The following is a 12,597-nucleotide window of genomic DNA, read 5'->3' on the forward strand; positions in this document are numbered from 1 at the left end:
GGGGGTGGGGGCTCAATATTAAGCATTCCGGCCATATTTCAATCAATTTACTATAACATATCACGAAGAAGATAAGAGAAATTTTCAATTGCTAAGAAAATATATTATTTCATTCCAAGAAAAGGCTTTTTAAGAACCTTTTAACATCCAATATATCAATCAATTCTATAGATAATATCTAAGAGCAAAATAAAAAATACATCAATAAATGCTTTGACATTTTATTTTAAAAAAAAATAAGTTCTCGGTAGCGGCTACATAATTCTCGTTTGAGTTTTAAAAATATGTAGTTTTATATATTTCATAAGAATAATATTTCGAAAATCAATATAGCCTATAAATCAAAACTTGGTCCCATTTAAAATTGAACTACCTGAATTGGACTTGGGGTCTTTACTTGTAATTATTGCTATCATTATGTTTTATTTATCGTACTCTTGCCTTTCATTAATGCCGTTTACTTTCGTATTTATTTCTATTATATTTGTAATGCCTGCCTTTTTTTACTTATCCGGTATTTATTTCTATTATATTTGTGATGCCTGCCTTTTTGACTTACCCGGTATTTATTTCTATTATTTTGTGATGACTTCCCTTTTGACAAACTCTATATGTATTTCTATTATTTTTGTGGTACCTGCATTTTTGACTCACCTGATTCTTATTTCTATTATATTTGTGGTGCCTGCCTCTCTCACTTACCCGGTATTTATTGCTTTTTCATTGATGGTGCTTGCCTCTCTAACTTCCCCGGAATTTACTGCTATTATATTTATGATGCCTACCTCTCTGACAAACCTGGTATTTATAGCTATTATATTTGTGATGCGTGCCTCTCTGATTTAACCAGTATGTATTGCTATTATATTTGTGGTACCTGCCTCTCTGACTTACCTGGCATTTATTATTATTATTTTTGTGGTGCCTGCCTTTTTGACTAACCCAGAATTTATTGCTATTATATTTGAGCCGCCGGCTGGGATTTGGGTCGTTAACTTCTAGCCAATGAAAAGGAAGAAAAACGGGAATTCCGACAGACGTCATATTTATATTTCATGTGAATCATTACCTGAATTATTCTAAGAACCTATACATATTATATACCTGCTGAAATTAGAAGACAATCTCCTCATTATTCAAACAATATTATACACTTTAGATATCAGTAGATAATTAAATCGACTTAAATATCGAAGCGACAGGGATTTCCCCAATTTCTGCTGCGCACACTTCCGGTAGATTGTTAACATTTGCTATGGAAGATGACAGACACGGTGGTGGCGTTTAAACTTGTGACGTCTAGGCCTATCTACCACTCAAGGAAGAAGGCATCACAAATAGGACAATAAATATAGTTTGAGATGCCTTCCTCCCTGGTCCCTAAACTTGGTGCTTTTTCATGTAATTATTGGTATGATGTTATGAGGTCTCCCTCTCTTGCCCTAAACATCGGACTCTTTATCTTGTATTTATTTCTGTTTATTTGTGATGTGTATTCCTTTCTCTATATGACGTGTGTTGTGATATTGAACCATTCTAAGGGATTTTGTTTAACATCTTAAATCATATGATGACGTTTCAATGGTAATCTATATGGCAGTAAAACCTTTCAAACTGGGCTCGGAAGCATGGCGACACTCTTTCTGTCTGGTCACGCTGTTCTAACACCGGGCTAAAACGAGGTGACGCCACCAACATAAAAGAATATAAAGGAGATTTCAAAGAGAGGAAATATGCATATACAGGTATTCAATCTTTTTGCAATATATGTAGCAGTTTTTGGTCTCGTCGCGCTTCTCAAACATAAAAAAGTACCATTGCTTCCGCAGGGGGGTTCATATTTGTTGCTTTTTACAACATAGGACTAGTAGTTAGCGCCTGATAAGGCAACTCCTACGAATTCCCCAAAATTGTATTGATTAATGTATATGCTAATTGCATTGATTGTATAAATCGTATATGGATTGAATGGATTTTTTTATATACATTGCAATGGATAGCAGTAGCTGATCTACATATCCTGTGGAGCGTTCTCCAGAAGATATGTTAATCAGCTACTGCTATACATTGCGCAATGTACATGAAAAAAAATCCATTCAATTCATATATGTACGTTACGATGAACTACAATAAAAAAAAAAACACTTTTTGTAAATTTAATACTAGTATCGGACAGAAAACCATAAAAATGGAACAGCCAGAACTCCTGCCTACACACAAACTTCAAATGTTCGACTTCCGCCGATCAGTTTATATTCCTTTCATTTTTGAAAATTGATCTTATATGATGGGTGTTTTTTTTAAGCAATGCATATTATATATTTAAATAAGTAATGTCCGCACTATTTCAAATCATCGGTCACCATAGTTAGCATCCAGGACACCTGTCGGGAGCAGGCATAAAGCATATTTGAAGTTAAATGTACAGCCGTTGAAGATGTAAATGATAATAAGTTGATGGATGAAGTCCCTTGTGTCGTTACAAAGTTCTCTGGGTTTGATGTGCAAGTTGATGTCACGGAGATTACCCAGCCGGACGTTTGGGTGTTAGAAAGTTCGTGACCACGAGGAACCGGCTGCGAGTCGGAAGTCAGTATTTAATATTAAAAAGTTATAATAATTTATTTTTTGAATTTCAAATTTCATTTTTTTTTATAAAGTACAATGGTGCAACATTTTATTTTTATTTTTGTAATGATTATTATTATTTCTTGCAACTACGTAATTGGAGGAGGGAAGATAACTCTTCTCAGAAACGGTACTATTCTAGTAATATGAAATTATCATTGTGTGTGAAATCAGCTGACTGGTTGCACGAGAATCGTTGTATTCATGGTATAATGGCAGTTGTTTTTACTTTGTTGATTCAGGTACAGAACAAACATCAAGAATGTAAATATATATGTAGCTAGATATGGCGCTATATCGAATGTTGTATATTATTTATTTATTATTAAGAGACTCTTGCATACTAATATACACATTTAGCTTGAAGGGCAGTGTCATACATACCGACGATGGAATCGTTACTTCGGCATACCCAATACTCCTTGCATGTGTGAATGACATGTTGAGTGTTGCATTTGCTATTAGGTCACCTTCCTCGTCATGTAGAGAATAAGACGACGCCGTGAAACTCGAGTCGATATTTGAGGCTATTATCGCAAGCGTGTACATTCGTCCTGTACAAATATAAATATACTAAAGACATTAGATAAGCATTATACATGAAGATTAAAGAACTTAAGTTAAAGTTAGGTAAATAATACATTAACTAATGATAAAAAAAGTGCAAACTTAAACATAAAATAAACTTGTTTTCACTAAGAACATATTCTGAATTCGGATGAATGATTATTTAAGATGAAATATCTTTTTTTTTATTTTCAAGATGTGTGTGTTCATGGCTGGTAGCTTATAACAATAACATCAAAGAAAGTGCATGTAAGATTGGCCATTAGCGATAACAGAGGTCCCAGTCCTTGCTCTGTGATCAAAAGATAATGACATAAGGCCAACTCAGAATATACTTTAAAACATCCTAATGTTAATGTATGGACGTGGTTATATTCAGTACATAATATTTCCTTATTGTAGTCAAGGTTATTATAAAAACTCTAACATTGTTTTGTCATCCTTTTGATATTAAAATTAATTTTCTTTTTGTAGGGATGGTTAATATAAAAACTCTTAGTTTTATTGTAGCGATGGACGACGGGGTTCAATGGCCTATGGACAACTGAAATCATTTAAGGACATGTTAGAATTATTGACGTAAATACTTTCTATAACGATATACAGGAGAATATGTTAGTTTAAGAAAGTACAAAAATTGAATATGATGTAAACGTTCAAGACTTTGTTGTTTACAGATGTATTCTGACAGGAAACATGACCTTACCAGCGATCGGACTTCGGTCCAGAATTGTATGGAAGCCGGTACCGTCTGTCTGTATCAACTGGAAGTCTATTCTTATACCAGTGTCTGCTGTGATGTTGACATTCCATTCTCTGCCATCTATCCGTATCAAAAACCACGTACCAACAGGAAGTTTCTAAATCATACGAAAATGGATTCAAGTGGGTTTTAATTTTGCTAAGCTTTCTGATAAAAAACGAAGAATCGAATAGTTTCCGGTTTTTAAAATTCATACTGACTGCCGTTTTTCTTTTTGACACGTTTTTCTTCATCACTTATTTATTTGTGAAGAAGCAAACAGCGTTATTATTTATAGAGTTAACTACAGGTCACAAACAAATGATTAATTCGGCATATGTTTTTCTGGGGATATATGTTTACCTGGAAATACCTAGAGGTATATGTTTACCTGGAGGTAAATTGTTTAACTGGACAGAAACGTTTACCTTGAGATATATGTTTACCTTGAGGAAAATTGTTTAACTGGATAGAAATGTTTACCTTGAGATATATGTTTACCTGGAGGTAAATTGTTTAACTGGATAGAAATGTTTACCTTGAGATATATGTTTACCTTGAGATATATGTTTACCTGGAGGTAAATTGTTTAACTGGATATTAATGTTTACCTTGGGATATATGCTTACCTGGTAACATTTGTTTATCTGGGAGACATGTTTTCCTGGACAGGCATGTTTACATGGAGAGGTCTGTTTGTCTAAGACATATTTACTTTGATAGATATATTTACCAGGAGAACAAAAAAAAATTACCTGGAGAGACATGTTTTCTTGGAAAGACATGCTAACATGAAAGACATGTTAACCTGGAGAGACATGTTTACCAGGAGAGATATCTTTACCTGGGAGATATGTTTACATGGAGAGACGTGTGCACTTGCGAGATATGTTAACCTGGCAGATATGTTAACCTGGCAGATATGTTAACCTGGCAGATATGTTAACCTGGCAGATATGTTAACCTGGCAGATATGTTAACCTGGCAGATATGTTAACCTGGCAGATATGTTAACCTGGCAGATATGTTAACCTGGCAGATATGTTAACCTGGCAGATATGTTAACCTGGCAGATATGTTAACCTGGCAGATATGTTAACCTGGCAGATATGTTAACCTGGCAGATATGTTAACCTGGCAGATATGTTAACCTGGCAGATATGTTAACCTGGCAGATATGTTAACCTGGCAGATATGTTAACCTGGCAGATATGTTAACCTGGCAGATATGTTAACCTGGCAGATATGTTAACCTGGCAGATATGTTAACCTGGCAGATATGTTTACATGGAGGATATGTAAACTTGAGAGACATGTTTACCTGAGAGACAAGTTTACTTGGACAGACATGTTTACCTAGATATATATGTTTACCTGGAAAGACATTTTTACGAAGGAAACATGTTAAACTGAGAGATATGTTTACCTGAGAGACATGTTTACCAGGAAAGATGTATTAACTTGATAGATATGTTTACTTGGAGAGATATTTTTAACTGAAAGACATGTTTACCTTCAGAGACATTTTTACGTGGAGAGATCTGTTTCCCTTATAGTCATTTTTATTTGGAGATATATCTTTACTAGATATATATGTATACTTGAGAGACAAGTTTACCTGAGAGACAGGTTTACTTCGACAGACATGTTTACCCAGATAGATATGTTTACATGGACAGACATGTTTTTACCTAGGAGACATGTTTACCTGAGAGATATGTTTATCTGAGAGACATTTTTACCTAGAGGGACAAGTTTATCTGAGAGATATGTTTACATGGAGAGATATGTTTACTTGAAAGACATGTTTTCCTGGAGAGATATGTTTACCTATAGAAATACGTTTACCCGGAGAGATATGTTTACCAGGAGAGATATTTTACCTGGACAGACATAATCAAGGTGTTGTTCTCCATCCATTTTGATGACGTGTTGCCAGCAAACTCGTAGACACCTGGAACAAATGAAAATAATGAAATGATGATATTGATGCTTTGACAAAGGGTGTGCTCATAGTTATTCGGCCAAGTTAACTAAATGCTTTTTCGGACATAACTTGACCATCACAATATGAACACATAAGAAATTATCGTTACTCATCCGTTGATCACTTATTTCAATAACGATGTAGTTTAAGAACAATCCCATGACCTAATTAAGATCATAGGTGGATGAAAATAGGACATGTATGCTAAAGCATCAACATATAAGGATTGAGTAGCATAATTTTAATTTCATAGTGGTATGAATGCAAATCAGTCATCTATATATTCAATATAGCTTCATGGTAAACATGATGTTAACCTAATTGCGTTCATACCGACATGAATATTGAAAATAAAATGTTCAATCCTTAAATTAACATTTTAGAGTTTTAGTTGTCATTGACGTTAATAAAGATATTCCCTGAATTTTCGATATTGAAGTGTCCGTGTCGTCAGTGCTAACGATCCAAAAGTCAGCAAAATGTTTGCTTCTAACGGTTGTCTCATCTTATTCGAGACAGGTAGAGAAGCTTCAAAATGACGCTGATCGAATTTCATTCATAGCTCTATGAACGCAATTTCTTCTGATAATGCTTATAGTGAATCTTGCAATGGATATGTAAAATAAAAAAGGAAAAACATGGAACTTAAATGCAAAACGGAAAAAACACGGATCCAAGTGACACAAAAACAAAATGAAAGACACAGAAAAAAACATATGCACACACACAAAGTACATACCTAATGGGTTCCTTAAGAAAGCATCATAAAGCATGGTAGGCCCCGTTATAGATATATACATAGAGGTCATATCCGAGTCAACTGTAACTTCCATTGTGTCGTTTTCAGCTACTGTTTGTGTGTACTGCGATAGCATTGACTGTGATGACATACCACTCTGGAATATTACGTAAAGTGTTATTCTATTATTTTTTGTCTTTCTTTTTATGTTATAATGCTATATTGTATGACGGGCAAGGCTTAATACATTACTGTGCCAATATTCCATCACTTGTTATATAGTTTCTTGATAATTTGTGTTAAACTTTGATTGCAAATTTATATATGTTTAACCATAAATTTCACGAATAGTTAGGGAAAAGTCAACGCGAATTTTATGTTTTATTCAACTTGTTTATAATCATAATTGTCTATGCAAAACATCACATAACTGCCATGTACTATATGTCGAAATTCATTCAATTATAAAAAAAAAAAAAAAAAACAACAGCAAAATGAATATTAAGCTTTATTATTCATAGGTCTAGTAAACATACGAATGGATATTACTCTAAGAATATTTTTTCCAGACATTTCACCATTTTTTAGACGGTTATAGATTTTGCTGGTGTTTATTCAACACACACCCTGCCAATCGATACCATTCTGAATGAACTAATCAATCAAGTTCCAATTAGTTTTTATTTACTTCGCTTTTGTTTCTATTTTTATGATTAATGTAGAGACATGTACATTATGTCTTCCATTTTGCAATTATATTTGTTTTCCTTTCAGAAGTTGCAGCAGATGTTTTGTGTTTATTCAATAAATGTAGGCAATCTGCGATATTCTTTTCCTACAATTTTCGCCCTAGCATGAAACATCGTATCATTTCAGAACTTTTTTTTTTTATAATTTTCTCTATATCAATCTAAATTTCAAACAGCATTAAAATATTGTAAATGGATTGAACATTCAGCTTATCAATACAATAACAAAAATGTGTACCAGATTAATTTGGTCCAGTACAATAGACAAATCTGTGGAGCCCCTCCTGTACGCCTTCCAGCCCGTATTCTCAGCTATAGTTTGAAATTTCGTTAAATCCCGCTTGACACGAGAATGAATATCTACAACAAAGTTGTTTCCGGTTAATTTAATGATTAATGCGTTCTTAATTTAATACAAACACTACCTTTAATATCACATAAAAATGGTAAATTTCAACTTAAGATACACTGTTTTTCACCTTAACTTCCATCTAATATATACATTATTCAACAGAAAACCATTATTGAAATACCTTGACGGGGTAGTATATCCGTGCTTTTGATCAGTGGTTGTAGATCACGTGAATGAATCCCTTTGTCTATATTAATGTCAATCCCATGTGTTAATCCACTAGATAAACACATCAGGAAGCATTGCCCAATGGTCCATACGACTCTATACATGTTTGATAGAGGTATCCCCGGCCGTTATTCGTCATTTCTAACTATGCTCATCACTCACAAAACCGACAAATTAACGATGTATATACCTATATCCCAATTGAAGCATTATAACTGTTATGGTCCAGGTCTATTATAACATATCCGTTGTATATCATAGTATATCACTGTAGATCATAGAGAAGAGATTCCAAACACCACATTTTTCGTGTTAACACAACTAGTCGATTGTATGATACTTCAGTAACTTTAAATTAAAAATATCAATTGTATATCATTTAATATAACGCGACTAACACCGGCATTATTCGAGTGTTCTGGCATCCCGTTGTTTTAAAACTAAGGCTTTAGCGTTCTAGATTGGATCAAAGCATTCACCGGCGCAAAGTTAATCTGTTAATCATATCTGCTGTTGTATTAAACATCTTTAACTCATTCATCCCTACATATTTTAAATGGACCTGTTAAGTCTTTGATTTGGTAGAGTTCAAATGTGACTTTAGGGGTGAATGGGTTAAATTCTCACGTACGAACACCATAGCGTGCATTCTGTTCCTTGACCTCCGTTATATAAAAAAGGTATTATTAAACTTTTGTTAATGTATGTTGATATTTGACAATAAATAAAGGCACGTTATATTTTTACATCTTAAGAGTATATATATCATTATTGTAATTTTCTAAACATTGCAGTATCAAGCTAACCGAACATATCCAATAAATGGTGACTTTAAACGCTACCTGAAATCCGATACCAACCTTTTGTCATCTTGTCAACTTAACGTGTACGCTAACCTGATATTAAGATACGCAGGTTTTTAATATCTTATCAGCAATCTTTAATGAGACCATTGTCATAGAAGACAGGCAGTATTGATAGTTGAGGTGTTGGAGAATTATATTTAATTTGATGCTAATCTTTAGGTCTATGACTGACTGAGATCACAGCACCATTTTTGTTCTTTGTGACCTGGATCGTGGAAATATTTTGAGTCAGTGTTGTTTAGTTATCGACCTGTATTATTTTCTCCGACTATCACATGTTTCAACCCCGTTAAAATACTAGCCGAGGGAGATATCACAATGATCAAATTATCGTTACGACAGGCTTCGGGAAGTTCCAAATCTTCTTTCAAGGTTGAAGGCGGGTCGTGTTAGATAAAGCTTGTTTTAAATGGGTGCTTCAAAGCATAGTCTCCGGTTTTGGTTTTCTGTAAACAGGCTTGAATCACAAACAGGAAACTGAATATGCGTGCGCATCCAAATGCTTGGCTAAATAAATTATTTTGAGTTTTCGGACCATATTTGTTATCTGATTATGAAACAACGAACAATAACAAAATAAAAACGAAAACGTTGGATGAATCCGCGTAGATTTATATGCTTTCAAAATCTGCAAAAAACTAATTACTGGGAATATACATTCATTCATTAAAAAGCTCGACAGTATGGTATCCTTTTGCAATAAGTACAGAAAGTTTACATTAATAAATATCAAAGAAAACGTTGAACTTCGGTTGTTTTGCATGTTTATAACCGGGCCAACAAATGACTTATATACTTTGATGTTAGTTGTTTTTGATTGTTGTAAAACAAAACTAATTTTAGTTTTTAGGGTGTCGAAAATTTACCTTGACAAGCAATTGTGTATGGACAGCGCTCTATGTAGTTTTATAAGTCATTATAAATGATGTAATGTCTTTAATTCCCATTATAATGCCTCAAATTATTACTTAATTGTCATTATTAATCATTTTAGTGTTGTTGTAACTATGAACAGTGGATTGTTTACCTGTATACAGCGACACTGGACAATTATTTATATGTCTTTATTTACTATAATTATAACAATTTATATGAATAAAACCGTTATTGACCGCGAAGACAACAAACTATAGTCTTTTTAAAGGATAGCAGTGTAATGTATTTCTACTAAAATATTTAAAATAAATGTATGCTCTAGATTCGTTGTAATGAGCGCACAGATCGCCTATAGACTGTAGAAAAGGAAGGGACACGAACAAATTAAAGGTTAGCAATGTAAGAAATTGTAACTGTGTGACACATTTCAAAATTCGAATCGTGTTTACTTATCAGAAAAATATGGTTTAAACATATACAACGTGTCGAGGAAGAATAAAAGACGTGTTTTTTTCAGAAAAGGAAAGTGTATACAATACTAGTATGTGCTAAAAGGAGAGTGTATACAATACTAGTATGTGTTAAAAGGAGAGTGTATACAATACTAGCATGTGTTAAAAGGAGAGTGTATACAATACTAGCATGTGTTAAAAGAAGGACGCTACATATGTAACAATATGAACGAAGGGGAGATCGAAATGGCGAATATGGTAAGTATTTAATAGTAAAACGTTCCTTAGACTCGTAAGGTATAAATTCATGACGAAATAAATGGTAATATAGTAAAAACGTCTAAAACATACATGGTATAAAAATATCATTCAATAAGGTAATAGGATTGTGTCGCCATTTCTCAGTAGAATTTCTTCAAATTTTGTAGTTATATTGCTTTGAGGGAAAGAACATTTTCAGCCACCAAAAAATAGAGGTTGTCAAAATTTTAAGGAATTTAAATGGAAATTCATGGAAAAAGGAGTGACTTTGGAAAAAAAAATGAAAAACACATTTTTTTGCAAAATAATGTCAATAAACATGACACTACCATAGATTAGTATTGCATTAATGTATAGCAATTTAATAAATGCTGAAATTATGTCTAATAAATTATCTATAAACGATTAAAAATTGACATTTTATAATAAAACCATATGCACATAGTAATTGCAGGTAAGAGTTATCTTCCTTGAAAAAATTCACAGTAGTGAATTAGGTAGCCGGTTTCCTGAAGTACAGAAAAATGGATACGTTTAGCTCATTGATAAAAACACACCTGAATTAATGTCTGCATTGCTTTGAAACACTTTGATATTGAGAGAAAACACTGTTCTGTCAATAATAAACATACAATATTCATCAGTTTAATATTAAACATTAGAATATGCGGAAATTGTGATACTGTCTCCCTACATTGGATTTTCAACAAGGGATGTACTTCCTACTTCCGTTTATCAATACACTCCTATGACCTTAATACCTAAGCTAGTCATGAGAAATTAAATAATTTATGAAACATAAAATCCTGTAGACAAATTACGTCTTTTTTCACAAATCTCTCTATAGGGCAGCCGCTATGCTATTATTTTTCATAACTCGTGTTTCAAAAATTACATGAATATCAGCTAAAGCTGTTTATTAAACGCCAATTTCAGACTAATGCATTAACAGAAAGAAAATATAGCTTGAGAAGTTCTTAACATCACAGACAAGGAAAGTCTTCTAATATCAAAAGTCGTAGAGAAGGTATTATTGCATAATAAAGATATGTAATTGTTGATAATTTCATACCAACGAAGATATGTAATTGTTAATAATTTCATACAGATAAGGATATGTTATTGTTAATAATTTCATACAGACAAGGATATGTTATTGTATATAATTACATAACAAGGATATGTTATTGTATATAATTCCATAACAAGGATATGTTATTGTATATAATTACATAACAAGGATATGTTATTGTATATACTTACATAACAAGGATATGTTATTGTATATAAGTACATAACAAGGATATGTAGTTAAGGCCCGATAACAGGTGTATTGACTATGAAGGTCCTAGTACTGGGATCAATATGAGGATAATATCACAAACATATCGACCGTATACTAGTAAAAAGGTGTTAAAATGTGTATTCACGTTTTCGTGTTTTGAAAAAATGTAATGGCATAACAGTACTGCCACCGACCTGATTGAATAGTTTTGTTTTTTCTTAATAACAAAGTGTTTATAAACAAAATTTTTCACTTAGATATACTTAATCTCTGAATTGAATACCAAATTAACGAATTCGATAATTAGAAGACATGCATGCACATACTGATACCTTGGAAGCAGAATAGAAAAAAAAAATACCACGGTGCAAAAGAGCAAATGTCGTCACAAAAAGATATCTCTCGTAAATGAGGAGGTGTTTCACCAAAATATGAGGACAAGTAACATAAACAATACCCAGATTTATCGTAACTTCTCCAACTGGCATTGTAGTTTCATCATGTCAAAAAAAACTGTCTTATTACTTTCATTTGGCCAGTAGTACAGTAACATATTGAAGATGTTTTTGTCCAATAATAAACAACATGTTTTGTTTTTCGGGACAAATCACACAAAACGCAATCTAGCAGCACGTTTAAAACCAATTTCAGAAATATGTTTTATAAAATACTTACAGTTGTGCACGAGAAAATGCTGACATATATAACACAATATAATGAATGACTTTATATGAAATTAAAACTTCGTTTTTAACAAGGATAAAACTAATGAATAAAAAGCAAAACTCGTTTGCTTTAGTTTGTTTTTGGGAAAATTGAGCTTATGCTGTGGTACGGCGTCTTTCGTCCATCATCGTACGGCGTC

At 32.9% G+C, this 12,597-nt stretch overlaps 1 protein-coding gene across 1 annotated transcript in view; it reads right to left on the reverse strand.

Annotated features, from left to right (window-relative positions):
- LOC110466961 overlaps nt 1-8,430 on the reverse strand; it is a 14,886-nt gene extending 6,456 nt beyond the window's left edge. Inside the window, exons 1-6 of the mRNA XM_021523787.1 lie at nt 7,946-8,430; nt 7,651-7,772; nt 6,664-6,820; nt 5,821-5,891; nt 3,902-4,055; nt 3,013-3,182 (exon numbers count right to left, since the gene is read on the reverse strand). Of these exons, the coding sequence (XP_021379462.1) occupies nt 3,013-3,182; nt 3,902-4,055; nt 5,821-5,891; nt 6,664-6,820; nt 7,651-7,772; nt 7,946-8,096 (825 nt within the window). The 5' untranslated portion in view covers nt 8,097-8,430. The remainder of the gene's footprint in view (nt 1-3,012; nt 3,183-3,901; nt 4,056-5,820; nt 5,892-6,663; nt 6,821-7,650; nt 7,773-7,945) is intronic.
- Between the last annotated feature and the right edge of the window lie 4,167 nt (nt 8,431-12,597).

This window comes from Mizuhopecten yessoensis, unplaced genomic scaffold (assembly GCF_002113885.1).
Source record: "Mizuhopecten yessoensis strain PY_sf001 unplaced genomic scaffold, ASM211388v2 scaffold11151, whole genome shotgun sequence".
Classification (NCBI taxonomy): domain Eukaryota; kingdom Metazoa; phylum Mollusca; class Bivalvia; order Pectinida; family Pectinidae; genus Mizuhopecten; species Mizuhopecten yessoensis.